We start from the raw sequence: 17,461 nt of genomic DNA, 5'->3' as shown, positions 1-17,461 counted from the left end.
ACGGCTTACTAATGATGCCTCTATGTATGGACTAAACTATGATACCTCTATATGGATTAAACTATGGTGGTTTAGTCCATATGCAATGATAAAATACTGATTTGTGCAGAAAAGACATGATTGCATTTTTACATAATCTACAAGACTTTTGAATTGCAAACGCTGAAAATTAATTTAAAACTGAATTTAATTTTTGAATTTAGGAATGTGACGGTGTTTCGTCCGATCAGAACCGCCCACTCCCCTCTCTTCCTGCTACATTAACCTCCATTCCATGGTTACATGTGCCGACTACAGAGAGACCAGACTAGCTGAAAACAACGGTCATGCCTGGAATTCTTTTGGGAGACGTGTTACCTAACTTTGAAGCAGAGACTACAATCGGCAAGATAAAATTTCATGAATTCTTGGGGAATTCGTAAGTTGCTCAGTTGTATGTTTGTCTCAGCTGGCCTACTCGGATAACGTCTGTAATTCACGTTTAATGTGCTTTTAATTAATTCAGTCATGATCATCAGGTGGCTGAAACATGACCTGATCGATACATTACTAATATATGGCATTTGGAGACTGAAACACGCTTTTATATGTCAGACTCCAACGTTGTAACAGTTACTTCAACATCATATTTCTACTCAAATAACCTGTCAGTTGTTTTATTTTATTTTTAATATTATTGCTTATTTATGGCAGCAGAGTTGGCTTAAAGGGAGTCTAAAAAAACTCTTCACTGTTAGTTTAATGTCAGATATTACCGCAGACTTCATTTTCCTTTAAACCATTTGCTTTAATTGTATGTTGTAAATGTTTTGAAGGGGAGTGTAGGCTAAATGTGCCTAGTCACTGTGGCTGTAAGAGTTGGCGTTACAATGGCTGGTATTGTGAGATTTTTGGCAATGGTGTGAAGTGTTTGGAAGTCCCCCATATTCTGCCAAAACTTTATTAATTAAAAGTGAATGTCTGGAAAGTTTAGATTTAAAATAACTCAAAAATAAAGTCAAGTAAAGCGAATTATTTGTAATTAGTTTAAAAGAAAAGCATGATGTTTGTTTATAATATCTTAATATCACCATGAAGTCAAAATGGACAATTCTAAGAGGGTGTTTAGCAACCCTTTGTTCTGCATTTCCCAATTTAGAGTTTTGTAAGCTTCCTGTTTTTGACCATTTGACCAGTGTCACCTTTTAAGACTTGTCTTCCAAACTGTACGATGTGAAGCTAGATGGTTGTGACAAGATTTTGCATGAGTTTGAACTTACTTTCATTGTGATGATCACATAATGTGACATGACCTCCAGAGTTTGGCACTGTTTCTTTAACAGCAGTCAAAACAACTGTTTGCTTTGAATAAGAAGTGCTGCCCTGTGCTTTTCTACAAAACAATACTGTAGCCTAAATCTTTTGGGCTGAATGGAGATTAGGCCTACATTTATCTAGGCAATTGGAGATTTAGCTAATAATTGGAGAAAGAGAATGTTCTCAGACATACTCCAATTCATGTCTGCAGGCCAGCAGGGAGTGAATCCTTCTTGTCCTTATAACTTGGAAAAACATGTGACGTGATTACACAATCCCAGTATAGTGAATTGTTCATACACCCACCCACATGATTCCCAGACATGGCTGTTTTGTAATGGTTCAACCTGCCATTTGTTACTTTTTACCAAGTACAAAAACAAGTATGAATTTGTAACCAATGGCCATTTAAGTGAATCTCCCATTATCTATTGGTCTTTCTTGTTAGAGGAGTAAATCACCAATGGCAAGATGGGCTTTTAACTCTTTCCCCATCATTGCCGGAAGTTTTCGTCAATCTATGTTTTCACTGTTATACGGTAGGGGGTGATAAAACGCATGTGAAGCAGAAACGAGCAATAAAAACATTGCTTTAACGCTTTCATCAAACATCAAATGGCATACAAATCAACACCTAAAGTTACCGAAAGAGATGTCGACCCAGGACGAGCTGCAAGACTGTGAGGCTTTGGGGGTGTTGATGGACTCCATCTGTTTTGATCATCGTTCTGAAACCAATCTGGATATAGATATTCTCAGCTTTTTGTTGACGTTGCTTTTTTTATGAAAAGGAAGCAAATTTAACACCCATAATGCACTGGGCTTGATCTGACTGTCCATGAGCAGGGATACAAATAAAAAAGATCAGTACAATCTTTTGCTAACAAATAAATTAGATTTCTGTGCAGCTAACTGTGCTTGTTTCTCTTTAGATGGGGTATCTTGTTCTCACACCCACGCGACTTCACTCCAGTGTGTACGACTGAACTAGCCCGTGCTGCGAAGCTTCACGATGAGTTTAAGAAACGCGACGTGAAGATGATCGCACTCTCCATTGACAGCGTGGAGGACCACCACAAATGGAGTGAGGTGTGCAGATATGACGCATGACATAACAGAAATCTATCTATCTATCTATCTATCTATCTATCTATCTATCTATCTATCTATCTATCTATCTATCTATCTATCTATCTATCTATCTATCTATCTATCTATCTATCTATCTATCTATCTATCTATCTATCTATCTATCTATCTATCTATCTAATCTGCCATTGAAAAGTTTGAGATTGGTAATTTTTTTATGTTTTCAAAATAAGTCTCTTCTGCTTACAAAGGATTCATTTTATTTAATAAAAAAAACAACAACAACAAAAAAAAAAAACTTTTTACTTTATTTTTGACCAAAATAAATCTAATTTTGACCAAATAAGCAGCCTTGGTGAGCATAAGAGACTTCATTCAAAAACCTAAATCTTTCCGACCCCAAAGTTTTTGAACGGTAGTGTAAACTCATGAAAGATTGAATGTTGCTCATAAACAGACGTTTCAGATGTCACATGGCTTGGCGTTCAATGATGCTGCATTGTTTTGAGACTCCTCTAGCTTGAGCATCCAATCATTGGCCTGTAGCTCTTAGATAAGCACACAGAGGACTTCTCTGATTGGTTCAGACAAAATCACCTTACTGTAATCCCAGAAGGAAAGAATTTCTGCAGCTGACTTTCTCTGAAATCCTCACTGAACAGGGCTGGTATCTTGTTACAAGACATCTGGCTTCCCAAGGGTCTGAACTTTTCAAGGGTCAAAAGATTCTTAACATAATTGGAAAAGCATTAAAACTGCTTTGTAAAAAGTTAACACTAGAAGTGCCATGACAATCTGCAATATCTTTGTTGAAAAAATAAATAAAATCCTGCTGGTCCCTGACTTTTCCTAAAAAAGTGTCTATTTTCATTTAAAATGTTTTCCATATAAATTACAAAAGGCAAAAAACAAAACAAATGAACATATTTACCTATTTCGGCCATAGACGGTCATAATGACCGCACTGAATTTCGCGGTATTCTTTTGTTACGTTTCCCGCGGTTGACCTTTGTCTCAGAGGAGAGGAGCTGAGAGCAGTTCATGGAGGAGAAAAGAGCAGTAGGCTATGGCAGTTGGCACAAGGTTTCAGTCAGCAGCAGAGGCAACCACCACAGCAGAAACCAAAGCGGAGGCAGTGCCAGGTTCGGGGAAGCTACAGTCAAAACAAAACCCACGACACCTGCTGCAAATGCCGCAAACCCGTGTGTGGAAATTGTGCGAGTAGAAGCGGTCACTTGCCTTGACTGTGAAGCTTAAATAGCCAAGCACTATATTGATGTAAATAGTTAACATACAATTTGTAATATAGGCTAGTGTTTCTGTTTCTGTAGCCTACGCTTCCTCCTTGGTTCTTTGTTTTGTTTTAGATCAGCTCGTTTTCAGCTTTTTCTATTAGCCTATTTTCTCTTATTATATTAAAATAAAATGTTTTATAATTAAATAAGATACTTTTAGTTATTATCTTGTTCTGAGTTATGTTGAATTGATATGGAAATATAGCCTATCTGTTGTGAATATGCGATAATTACGGTAGGCTACTAATGACATTATTTATTAATGTATAATTAAACTTGTTTGGTGTTTTGTTTTTAAAAGATATCCTAATACAATAAATGCATTAATCTCTCAATTGGGTATTTATCATTAAAGATATAGAGTTTGGAATCTAGCGGTCAAAATGACTGCTTGCGGCAGTTCTAGTAGTTATGGAATTCTGGCACTTCTAGTGTTAAGGCACATACTCTATTTGCCAAGATTTTGCTGCTGTTGTTATTCTACGGTCTGTCTGTTTTAACGCTCTTTAACTCCTTTGCCGGACATGCAGACATACTCTCACACCCACATGTGCCTTTGGCTGAACTCTTTCTGAATTCATGTGAATGCCACAGACAGACGGTTCCCACAAGACAGTGTTTTGTTTGAAATCAGTCACTGTGCACTCTGACTGTTTTACCACAGCACTCTTCACTCATTATATGCAAATATCCAGATGTGTACAAGTGATGCTCTTATTGGTAAACCATTTATTAACCAATATTTTCCACTTGTTTTTGTAAAGGGTAGATTTACAATTTCCTTTTAATAAGGCTTCACATGTAAGGATGACTGACTGACATCTGTGTCGTTGCTTTCTCTCTAGGACATCATGTCATTTAACCAAGACAAAGCCTGCTGTCCCATGCCGTTCCCCATCATAGCGGATGACAAGAGGGAGTTATCTGTCTTGTTGGGGATGCTGGACCCTGATGAGAGGGATAAAGACGGGTTGCCCCTCACTGCCCGCTGTGTGAGTTTCCATCGAAACCATGCTTTAGGGCTCTCGTTAAACAAAAAAAAAAAAAAGTGGTTCTCAACTAGGGTGCCCAAATTGATCTTAAATATGTAGTTATACATATTTAAAGCAGCACTCAGTAGCTTTGGGATTTCTTTGCTGTATTCTCGCTTTTTGCTCACAGGTTTCTCTCTAGAGCTCCCCCCACAGCTTCGGAATAGATATTTGTGACAACACTGTTGTAAAAACTCGTTGGTGATTTTCAGACACCAGAGGCTATAGATCAACGACATCAAAGCAGATGGGACATTCTTTAAAACGTCTTCTTCATTCGGGTTTGGACAGCGTGAGGGAGCGCAATAATGACAGCATTTTAGCAGATTTCTTTTGGCCGTAAAGCAATTGTTTACATCGCGAGACCTGATATAACGCAAGACTTCCTGACGCGGCGGCCGGCGGCCCGCCGGCTCAAAGTTGCAAGTGCGTATTTTCCGCTCACGGGCACCGGGGGGTGCGAAACGACCACCATTCAACCCGAAATAAGTAATATAACCATTCCAATGACTCCGAAGCTGTTCAGTTAAAGTAAAAAAAGTTACTTAGTTCACCTTTAAAATGCTAAAAAAAATGTGTTTATATATTACACATTTATTTATTTTTTATAAGTGGTACATAGTTTAGAGAAGAGGGCCTTTGAATATTGTTTCGGATGGAGGCGGCCTTGGGCTGCATTTAAAATTGCATACTTGCCTACTATGCAGTAGGTGAAAAACAGTATGTGACAAAAGAAGTATGTCCATTTCCCAGTACTCTTTTATGAGTAGGCAAAAAGTACTCGGATGACCTACTACTACAGTCATTGGCTCCCCTGGTAAATATGATCAAAGTCTGTAAAAATAAATCTGCATTGTTAATCCTTTTGATCTTTCTTTCAAAACTTTTCATTGAAGTAAAAGAATTGAAAGTGGGGGGAAAATCACATTATGAAACGTTTTTCTCCAAAACGTGTTGGCCACAATTATTGGCACCCCTTGAATTTTTTTATGAGTAATATATCTCTGAAGTATATTCCCATTAATATTTATATTTAGCACACTAGGAACATGAAATTGTTTCGCTATGACTATAAATATGAGGAAACACGAAGGCCAACTTCCCTATATCATCCTTCACAATGAGTAAAACCAAAGCATATAGTTCTAATGTGCAGCAAAAGATTGAGCTTTACAAAATAGAAAGTGGCTGTAAGAAAATAGCTAAAGAATTGAAAATCCCCATTTTGACCATCAGGGCAATACTTAAGAAGTTCCAATCAACTAAAGATGTTATGAATCTGCCAGGAAGAGGGCGTGTGTCTTTATTGCCTTAATGTGCAGTGAGGAGGAAAGTTTGAGTGGCCAAAGACTCTCCAATGATCACAGATGGAGAATTGCAGAGATTAGTTGAGTCTTGGGGTCAGAAAGCCCCAAAAATTTGATCAACTAAACTACATCACCACATGTTGTTTGGGAGGGTTTCAAGAAAAATCCTCCTCGCTCATACAAAAATAAACTCCGGCATATTCAGTTTTCAGACAGGACTGGAACTTCAAAAGGGACTGGATTCTATGGTCAGATGAAACTATAAAAAGAGCTTTTTTGCATCAAACCCACTTGCCATGACCGTCCCAGTCCCCTGACCTGAACCCTATAGAAAATGAGGGTGCTGAACTGAAGAGAAGAAGCGCCAACATGGATCTGGGAATCTGAAGGATCTGGAGAGATTCTGTATGGAGGAATGGTCTCTGTTCTCTTGTAGAAGAAGAATCAGAGCTGTTATCTTGGCAAAGGAGGTTGACAAAAAAAGTTAAATAATGAAAGGGTGCCAATAATTGTCCCCTCATTTTCAATTCTTTTACTTCAATGAAAGGTTAGATTTGTGTGAGAATTTTTTTTTTTTGAATGAAGGATCAAAAAGATAAACAATACAGATTTATTTTTAGACATTTTTGATTATATTTACCAGGGGTGCCAATATTTCTGGTCATGACTATCGGTGAGATTCTGAAGTGTGCATAAAGTTGACACTTTACTATCCCATGAGGCCATGGGAGAGGATTTATGAATGGCAGAGAAGCGGTACAACTGATGCTGGTAGGTCACATGATAATGACAAGATGGCGAATGTAGTACGCCAGATTATATTTATACTACACACACTCATATTATATAGAACATACTTTTTTTAGCAGTCACAAAGTAATTACTACTTCAAAATGAGTACTTACTTGAGAGAATGTGATTTTAGATGCAGCCATGGAGTCAAAAAGGTTGAGTTGCATTAGAATCAGAACTTTATTGATTGTCTTGATCGTGACCAGAGCCTGAAAAGGTGAATGTGAAACTGATCTGGCTGACTAAATTTCTGTTGATGTTCTGCTGCATGCAACATTTCCATTGCCTTTTGTACCATCATATATCTAGTCTTTGCTAAAATATTAGACTTTTGCAGAACTGGAATGCTACTAAGGCAAGAAAACGCTGAGGAACCAGCCAAGAGAAGACATGTCAATACATAGAAAAATGTGATGGTTATTTGGTCTCTGAATAAGATTAGTGTGGTGTTACTTCATTAGGCCACTAGTTATGAAGGTGAAATGGTATTTGTATAAGGGCCTTAACACATTTATTATATTTCAGGTGTTTGTGGTTGGCCCTGATAAGAGGCTGAAGCTGTCTATTCTCTATCCAGCCACTACGGGGCGCAATTTCGATGAGATTCTCCGCGCAATAGACTCTCTGCAGTTAACAGCAACAAAGAAGGTGGCCACACCTGTGGACTGGAAGGTAGAAACCTTTATTTTTTTTTTCTCATATTGCAGAGCAGTTGTGTTTGTTTTTATGTGGTCAAGATTGTGAATGTGAACTCAATTTTTGCAGACCTAAATTTCACTGTTCTACATGATCATCAATGTTTGTTTGAAATCCTTGAATATTTATTTTTCTTTCTTTCTTTTTTTTTTTTTTTGTCTAAGCCTGGTCAAGAAGTCATGGTCATCCCTTCTCTCTCAGATGAAGATGCCAACAAGCATTTCCCAGCTGGTTTTACCCTCAAAGAGGTGCCTTCTGGGAAAAAATACATTCGCTACACTAAGCCATAATGTATAAATGAAGGTAATTCTGTAGAAATGGCACTTAACTGACATCATATTGTAGCCTGCTTGAAGTGGCGCGTTCTCTCGCATGACTTCTCCCATCACCTGCTACTAACCAGAGGAATCAACAGAAGTTAGTTCATAAAGTGACCCATCATAAGATCATTACATACAATATAATTGTATTGTGCCTTGATTTCAATAAAACTGTTCCTTTTGTAATTTAAAAATGTTGAGTGTTCATTTGGGCTGAATGTATTTTTTTTTTTTTTTTTGCAATAAATTAAATTTTGAATACTTGCTATTTAATGTTTACCTGCAGTATGCATTACTTGTGTAAGATCAATGGGATTTCACCGTCTATGGGCTACCCAGTGACCAATAAAATGTGTAGTCGTGACTGGTTAGAATGCGGTGTGAAATGGATGCATTGCAAATGTCTTTTAACCGTAGATCAGGTTTCATTTATAAAGTAAGGTGTAACGTGAGAGTTCAGTATTATGCTTGAGAAAAATTCACAAAGATGGGGAAACTAAAAATGAACTTTGACACCACCGAGAGATGGAATGAGGAAAAAACTTTACCAGAATGAACTTTGATCTACATGAAATCTACAGTATATTGACCTGACTGTATGTTCATGGTAGTATTGTGTATGACTTCTCACTAATAGCTATTAGATGAAATGGATAAATTATAAAATGTATTAATGTTATAATTTTAAAAAGTTTATTTTTATTGTAATATATTTTTACATTTATTTATTTAATATACATTTCCATTCCAAAGTTTGGGGTCTATAAGATTATTTTAAATGTTTTTGAAGGAAGCCTGTAATGCTCACCAAGGCTGCATTTATTTGATGAATTACAGTACAAAAAATATTGTGAAATTATTAAAATGTAACTTTTCTTAATGTTTTAAGATAGCTGTCAAATCAATTAACACACACACACCACAACTTCTCCATTCAGCTAGGTTCGTCATCTATATCTCCATCAAGGTCAGCCAGGAACCTTGCAGTTGTGATTGATGATCAGTTGAACTTTACAGACCACATTGCTAGAACTGCCCAGTCCTGCAGATTTGCCTTATACAACATCAGGAGGATCAGGCCCTTCCTATCAGAGCATGCTATCAACTCCTTGTCCAAGCACGTGTTCTATCCAGACTGGACTATTGTAATGCTCCCCTCCAGCTTGCTCTGTCAAACCTCTGCAACTGATCCAAAATGCTGCAGCTAGAGAGGTCTTTAACGAGCCGAAGAGAGCACACGTCACTTCTCTCCTCACAAAATTGCACTGGTTGCCAGGGTCTCCGTGATTTTTCCAAGTAATATTATGATTCTGGATCATAATATTTTGTTGATCCTGGAATAACGTTCCTGTCCCAAAATTTTGTCCTTACCCTATCCCTACCCCTAAACCTAGCCCTACTACCCATAACCTTTCGCTAAAATCAGAGGGAAATGATAGGTGAAAAACACTGATGTTGAAGGCACCTCACCCTGGTTCTAAGCAAAGATGTTGATCCAGGAACATGCGGTACTTGGTGAAATCACGTTCACCATACATACATGCTTTTGGATAAAAGCGCCTGCTAAATGAATAAATGTAAATGTAATTAGTCTTATTTAAAATTAGCAGTTCTATCCATGTGTCCTAACATGGCCCTGAAAAATAGTAGGCCTACTGTAATGCCCTGCACCACATGTAATATCCAATAGGTGGCAGTATAAGATCTCTGGTTGAATCTATCAAACAACATTTCATTCAAACTACAGCAAAGGGACAACGTTTTATTTGACAAGTTTACAAAGCATTAAGCATTAAGATGACGAATTACATAACCGCCCTGTTGGTATGTTGTTGAACTTTCAAACCTTGTTGATCGACCCCAAAACAATCTTAAAGGAATTATCAAACTGTGACCCCAAACATCAACGCTGGGTGTCAATGAGGCATGAAAGGATGCCTTGTTATCACAAGCATTCCATTTGTCCATTAAAAGCTGAAAAATGTTCCCACACAGGCACTTAGCTGAGTAAATCATTGACACGATCCTCATTCCTCGGCTGCCAGCAGGAAGCGCTCTCCTCGGCTTTGGCCCTGGGTTCTGAGAAGCAGGTGATGGCGCTAGTGATGAGCGCTCAGGGACTAGCATGGGCTTTGGGTTACCACAACTATTCAGACAATGTTACTGCAGCTCGTATAACGGGGTGAAGGTCATGGAAGCTATGCGGCTTGCGAGGGCCAGATGCTCTTTTGCTTCAGAGTAAAGGACAGATTTCCTCTCTCCCTCTCTCCCTCCCTCCCCAAGAATGTCATGAAAACAGACAGGGATTCCCCTCATTGTCCAGTAAAATACAGATGGGCATGTATTTTGATGGTGGAACGCTACTGTGTCCGGGATGCGGGCCGGATGAGCCAATGGCAGTGTCCGTTACCCTCTCACCCCCCTCAACTCATCAAAGAGATGGCCTTTTCCACCAAAAGTTTCAAATGATGCTTTTAACAGAGAACAAGCACCACTAGATGGCAGTAGCACTTCACTGCATTGGAGGTTTTCTGTGCTACATTCAACAGCCACTACTCTTAGAATCAATCTAGTGTCTTTAACTCTGTTTAGCATGGTGATACTCAAGGATGGATTACGAATCAGGTCAGGGCCATCAATGTCAGGGGCCTCCAGCTGAGGGGCCCGAAACCTGGAAATAAGTCACTGCAGATGTAAGATTGATGTAGATGTATGAAAATTTGCTTGAATATATGCTAGTGACACAGCACTAGTGCCTTCTGGACATCTTGTTTTAGTGCCCGGCCGTATTTGCTGTGAAATATCATTATTTGGCCCTTATGTAAAAAGAATCACGGTAGTTTGGTTTTAAGGATCTGCAGTTGGTTGCAATTAAAAGTTTTCTTAACTGAATGGGTAGGTAAGTAAAGTGTTAATTTGAACATCACAGTGGGTGGTTCTTTGTGATATTGAGCAGGACTTTTAATAGTAGTCCAACGGCTGTTTATTAAGAGTATTGTAAGTCACTTTGCATAAAAGTGTTTGGATAAATGACAAACTTAGGTATAAAATAAAAATGATTAAGTCGATCTTCCTGGATAAGCTATGATTGAAGGACAGAGTGATCCACTACGGGATGCTCTATGTAAGTTTTAAGAGATCTATTAAGCTGCGGTCACACTAGACTTCACGCTCCATTTACTTCTATTCATATGCAGGTGAACTTAGGAGACCGGAAATACTCATGTGAAGATGTTTTATCTTTCGTTGCGTATATGTGATAAACTCTGACCCGTACATTTGAGTAATTAAAATACATTTGACCAACAGAGTGCATTTAAATGTCACAGATTAAACTTTTGGGCTGAATTCAACACACATTTGAAAGCTATGTGGTTTGCAAGTAATATCGGATGCTGATGTGACCGCACCATTAGGGTTGCTTCTGAATATGGATATATCTTTGTAAATAATATTGTAATGTTACCTGTAAAAATAATTAAATGGTGTGTGACCAGGTTCAGTACAAGACAAACTCAGTCGTCAGCATTTGTGGTATGGTACATTGATAAAAAAATAAAATAATTTGGACTAAAATAAATAAATAAAAATAGTTTAAAAATTATACTTACAATGGAAGTAAATGGGGCCATTTTGGGGGGGTTTAAAAGCTAAATTGGAAGTTTATCCTTTATTTAACTATACTTTATAATTCTTCTGTTAATATATTTTGAGCTTTAAAATCATATATTGTGTGGCAGGTTTTTACAACATTGAAGCATGAAAACCTATATGACCTCGAAAACAAAATCAAGACTTTGAAAAAGGGCATAGTCAAAAATATTTTTTTTTGCTATTGATTGAGATTAACTTTTGAACCTGTAATATTCCTTTAAATAGCATTTAGTGTGTGTTCATGTGATACTGAAATATGCTGTCTCGTGTTTGATTTGTGAAATAGGAGACCTTCGAGAATAAGCAGCCCCGGCGTTAAAGTGACACATGAGAAATGGGGGCTGTGAGGGGTTAAAGAGGGGATTCTCACAGTCACATGCTCACACACTTCATACGTGCATATCAAATATGAAGAAGAGTTGAAGAGGCACTTCTACGGATCAAACTCATTTCTCACACACCAGACCACAATGGCAAGTGACAGACGTTACCTCTTCCCCGTCACTGAACTATACACACATGAACACACACACACACATGCACACAGAAGAGAGTCAGACCGACGGTCTCCATAGTGTAACTCCTAAGGGGGTACTACATGCTCCACTCTCCCAGAATAACCACTGTCTAGCCAGTAGTGCGTGAGGGACGAGGCTGTGTGTGTGTGTGTGTGTGTGTGTGTGTGTGTGTGTGTGTGTGTGTGTGTGTGTCAGTGGTGCCAGTAGGCCATAGACTGGGCCTGGTGGGACCTGTACTTATGAGAGAGCATAGAGGTGAGCTGGGAGTAGTAACGCTCTTAAAGTGTGTGTGTGTTTCAGTGCTGTGGGGACGCCAAACTGACAGGGTGCCAGATGTCAGCTGGTATCACATATCAGTCAACAACAGAGAGCCCGCTCCCTAAAGACCTCTCCACGCTTCCCACCTACTGTTTATCTGCCCCGGAGTTGACGAACAAAGAACAGGGACGCAGGATTTGATTATTCTACTATAGATAATATATATATATATATATATATATATATATATATATATATATATATATATATATATATATATATATATATATATATATATATATAATTTTTTAAATATCATTTTGTCATGATATAATAGAAAGGACTCCAGTAAGTCAATAAGTCTACTAAAATATCAGATAATTTGACCTTTTTATGACATGGCAAGGTTAGTTCAGGTTGTAAAATGTCATATGGTGCAACTCCTAAAAAACACAATGATATTTATTAATTAATACGTCATAACATTTGGGAAAACATTTTTTACCTATTTAATTTTTGGTCCCATTTTGTATTAGGTGTCTTTAACTACTAAATATGCTTTTAAGGACATGCTTTTACATTGTCCTTATATTTTTTAAAGTACCTGCATGTAATTACAGAAATTAATTACAGCTGTAATTGCATGCAGGTTACATGCTGAACCTAGTTATTACCCAGTTATTGTAATAGCTATAATAAATACAAATGTAAACAGGACTGTAAAATAATGTGCTACCAAAATAATGCTTAAGATGTGTACACTCGCATGTATTCAAGGTGTTACTTTTTACTTTGGTTACACCACAACTGTTTAGAGTGATCAAACTGAAACTGCCCTTGAACATGGAGTAAAATGTTTTGTTTTTTTTTACTACATGAAAACTACATTAATGACATGGAAGTGTCTTATAAGCTATAGATTTTTAAAAGATTTGTATTTTGGTCATGGACCCTTATAAGGCCCTTATGCACTTGATTTAGAGGTTTAATGTGAGTAATAGTCCACTTGTGTGTAGCCATATGCAGGTTTGGAGAGATAGAAAAAAATACACCTTGTCAATAAAAATGACAAAAGTGCACAATAGGATTACTAAAACTTAAACTTAAACTAAAATTAAAAGCTAAATATCTATAAATGCTCTACTAGTATATAAATAATATTAAAATAACACTGCTTCTGAGGTATACAGTATATACACTAGTATCTAAAACTACAGGTTCAGAAAGATCAGAGGAGGAGAAACACGAATGCTTGCACTGTTATTAGACAGTCACTTTAGCAGAGCACTTATATGTCTTTGATTTGATTCGCTCACGTCACTTCTGTAAAAACAGTGAGGGTCAGATATCGCTCTTGCAATTTAAACCATGCATTATGTTGCACTTCCTAACAACATTACCAGCCAAATGGCCAGTAATTTATACCACGAAAGATGCTTTTAACCAGTAATCACAATTGTGGGAAATGATGTACAGTATCAAGCGCTAGAAAAGGTGATTGTTGTTTTAGTGCACAGTCAACAGAAAAACAAAATTACACTGATCATCATGGCAATGCTAACGCGTAGCAAGAAGGGTCAGTAGATTCAGTAGAGTGAGATATTAGCCATAACTACATTCATAACAATATTAATAATTAAAAACCATTCATTTTATTTGTCATATTCACATAGGCTACTCAAACAATGCCCCATGGGACCTTCAAATTCCATCCATGACCTCAAGTTTGGTAGTTTCCAGATCAGTCCAGTGAAAAAGGCCTCAGGCTGTCATCTTTGTGCTAATGTGATTATGTTTGGTGGCCTTGATCATTTTCTTTCGCTCCTATCTGGTAAATCACTTGCGGCTCTTATGAGTTTGACCTGGGTAGAAATAACAGGCCATGGCTTGGGTTTGAAGAATTACTGGGACAGAGTGGCTGTTATTTGGGTAAATTGTGATGATCGTTTTGCGACGTATATGTTCTCTCCCACATGTCATATTTCTTTATGCTTATGAATTTCAATACCACCAAAATTACTGTAACAAATCACTCCATCTGCTTGTCAAGAGGAATTTCATTTCATTTGCCATATGTTTTTTTCATTCGGCTTTTGTGGTTTTTATAGCCTTTTCTTTCTGGGGAAGCTCTGGTGCATTTGGGTTTTCTACAGTTTATAGCTCTATACTGTGCTAAAGTCTGCAGTTGAGCTCTGTCCTACAGTAATGCTGGCCATGATGCTGAGAGGTTTGCACATTAGGTTAGTTTTTGATGGTTCACGGTTTCAAATCTATCTGATGAGCGTCATAGAATGAAAACAAGAGAGGACACTAAAAATGTGATGTTTATGTAGTATTAACGGGCATTTTGTGACTACATTTGTTGACCAATTTGATATTAAACAAACAGTTCACCTAAAAATGCAAATTCTGTCATGTAGTTACAAACATTAATGTATGAACTCTCTTTTTTCAGTCGATCATATAAGGAGAAACTGTGAAGAATGTTCTTACTGCTCTTTCCCATTCACTGAAAGCATATGGTGCTCCAAGGAGCACAAAAGCACCATATAAGTAGTCAGTTTGAGTCGTGAATATTTAAGAAATAAAATGATACCGTACTTGTGAGTTAAAGTCGGCATGAAATCAAAATTGACCCTGTTTACTTTGTTAGAGCACATTGTGGTAAAAAATCCAACCGTGCAAGTTAATCCACAAATACAGTTTTTTATCTGTACTTCCCCTCTGGAATGTCCTTCCTTTTCTGATGACGTCAGTTTGACGGCTTGGGTAGAACATCCACACACTCTCAATCTTCTGTGAATGCCTACTTTTCCAAATCCAATCAATTCCCAGTGGGAAAAAACAAGCCACGCCCTTTATTTTTTCTCATTCAGTTTTCTGTTTTACTCGGAAAACACGTCAAAATACTGAAGATGGTTGCAACTTCCGGTTCACGCGGACTTAAATGACAGAGCCTTTAAATGTGACATGACCTGTGTTACGTGTGGCAGGGTAACGCTTTAACTTGGGCTTATGGCAAAAATATCATGAAATGTAAAACATGGATGGAAAAATGACCCCAAATGGGAAATATCTAATCTAGACTATATACCATTATTCAAAAGTTTGGGGTCAGTAAGATTTAATTGAAAGAAATCCTTTTTTTCAGGATTCTTTAATGGCTGCTGAAAATTCAGTAATACCATCACAGGAATAAATTCCATTAAAAAAAATATATATATAATCCTGTTCAATTTATGGTGCAGGTATGTGGTCTGTGCACCTGTAAATGAATTAAATATATTTTTTTAAATGTATCCCTCAGCCTTTGCCAGGTGTCTCCAGATCTTCAAAACAAAGAGCTCTTTACAGCAAACCCTCAATCCCCCTCCTTTTCTTCCATTACTTTCTCTACCTTTACAACACCCCACATGTATCATTACTCTCCCTCTCATGTTATTTCACTCTTTCATGTGCCGTGTGACCTTTTGGATACACATACACCCTATCTGGACTATTATTTGTCATAGTATTCTCATATCATTTTGCAGCTTTTTGTCTTGGATCCCCATTAACTTATTGAATGGAACAAATAGGCCAGTACATTCTTCAGTATTTCTGATTTTGTTTTGTTTTCCACAGAAGTCATTCATGCAGGTTTGGGACGACACAAGTGCGAGTTAATGATCACAGAATTGTCATTTTTGGCTAGAGCTTCACCTATAATTGAAGTGTTCTGGAAAATTCTACGCAAAGTTTCATGCAAAAACATGAAAATGATCAGACCTACAGTGAGAGAGATTGATCGCTGTGAATAATATGGTTGATCATGTGAGATGTTTTACTTTTCCAGGTACAGGAGAGAGCTGTGGAGCTGTAGAGAAACTATAAATCATGATAGAGTTTTGTGTGTAACTGTGTGTCTGTGTTGACTACACACACACACACACACACACACACACACACACACACACACACACACACACACACACACACACTAAGGCTCTTTGGCTGTTACTGTCTCGAGCTTATTACTTTTCCAAAATAAATCAGCCACCCATTGCACATAACCTGAGTAATGAAAGTAGTCATGACAAATTAAAAAAATCTTTCTTACCCAGACCGCACACACACATATACGTCACACACCACCACAACCCATTTCTCAGGCTGAACGCAAATGGCACACATCTATAATCATGACAAAGAGACCCCTGCCATTAAATACAGACTTCAAACGGGAACATTAGCGTCCTGCTCCAGAGAGAGATGAGAGTGCCTGGAGAGGATCTTCATTATGCGCCCCTCATTATATATCACAGCTAGATTTTCTGAACAGAGAAAATCTGGCGGATATTTAATGAAAAACACCACTGGTTCTGCACAAAGAGTGATTGGAGGCAATTTAGGGTTGATTCAATACAATAAGTGAAGTGAATTAATAAACTGGCAAGCGCAGCAGTACATAATCTGATATAAAAAGGCAAACATATAAATCACAGCCAAACAGACAATACAACCACACCACGTTTAAAATGTGGAAAGTTTTAGGCCCAAAACATAATCCACACAACTACATTAACATAAAGGTCTAGAGTTCTCATTTTAAAGAGAGTAAGTTAGTTACACAGCTGGTCTTGTGACGTCAACATCGTGGCAAACAAAAAATAAAGCATATTTTTTCTAGAAAACTGATGTCTATAGTCCTTGTCTCATGTGAGTGAACATTTCAAATAATATTTCTTAATTTACACTTTTAAGTATGTACAACAAGACAGTGCGCTTAAAGTGTATCAACCAAGCATTTATGTCTGCTTCTGCAATTGCCATTTAGTATTATTAAAACAATAATAGCAACTAAAGAAACATTCTATTGGATATTTTCAAGCAGATGTGAATTCTGAGTTCTGATTTTGAGTCTGAAACACTTGCATTAGACCATTGATAGCAACAGTATCACTGAACTCAAGTAATGAGGGACAAATCATGTATTTTCAGGGTTCTAATCAGTGCAATTGGTTTTTCATATGAAAATGCAGGATGATGTAAGAGTGAGTTTGTGGGTACTCAGGCACCCAAAAACTAGTTTGTCATTGTGGCCGTTTGCCCGACAATACGTTTTTAAGGTCAGAGAAAATATATGAAGTCACTTCAATGAGTGAGTCCTCGTGCTGTGTAGTAGTAGTGTGTGTGTGTGTGTGTGTGTGTGTGTGTACAGGGGGC

General features: G+C 37.6%; 1 protein-coding gene across 1 annotated transcript; it reads left to right on the top strand.

The window, feature by feature from the left end:
* Positions 1 to 87: 87 nt before the first annotated feature.
* On the top strand, positions 88 to 8,297 carry prdx6 (peroxiredoxin 6). Its single transcript, XM_081379545.1, has 5 exons — positions 88 to 418; positions 2,229 to 2,385; positions 4,526 to 4,672; positions 7,336 to 7,482; positions 7,671 to 8,297. The coding sequence occupies exons 1-5, from the start codon at positions 327 to 329 to the stop codon at positions 7,794 to 7,796; spliced, it is 669 nt and encodes a 222-aa protein (XP_081235671.1). The 5' UTR covers positions 88 to 326; the 3' UTR covers positions 7,797 to 8,297.
* Positions 8,298 to 17,461: the final 9,164 nt, after the last annotated feature.

This window comes from Scardinius erythrophthalmus (genome assembly GCF_964197995.2).
Source record: "Scardinius erythrophthalmus genome assembly, chromosome: 11".
Classification (NCBI taxonomy): domain Eukaryota; kingdom Metazoa; phylum Chordata; class Actinopteri; order Cypriniformes; family Leuciscidae; genus Scardinius; species Scardinius erythrophthalmus.
This window is presented reverse-complemented; position numbering and strand designations above follow the sequence as displayed.

Excerpts from the sequence above, each read along its gene's own strand:
- prdx6 (XM_081379545.1), top strand. The coding sequence starts at position 327 with ATGCCTGGAATTCTTTTGGGAGACGTGTTACCTAACTTTGAAGCAGAG. Across the intron at positions 419-2,228 it reads CATGAATTCTTGGGGAATTC|ATGGGGTATCTTGTTCTCAC; the intron begins GTAAGTTGCTCA and ends GTTTCTCTTTAG. Across the intron at positions 2,386-4,525 it reads ACCACCACAAATGGAGTGAG|GACATCATGTCATTTAACCA; the intron begins GTGTGCAGATAT and ends CTTTCTCTCTAG.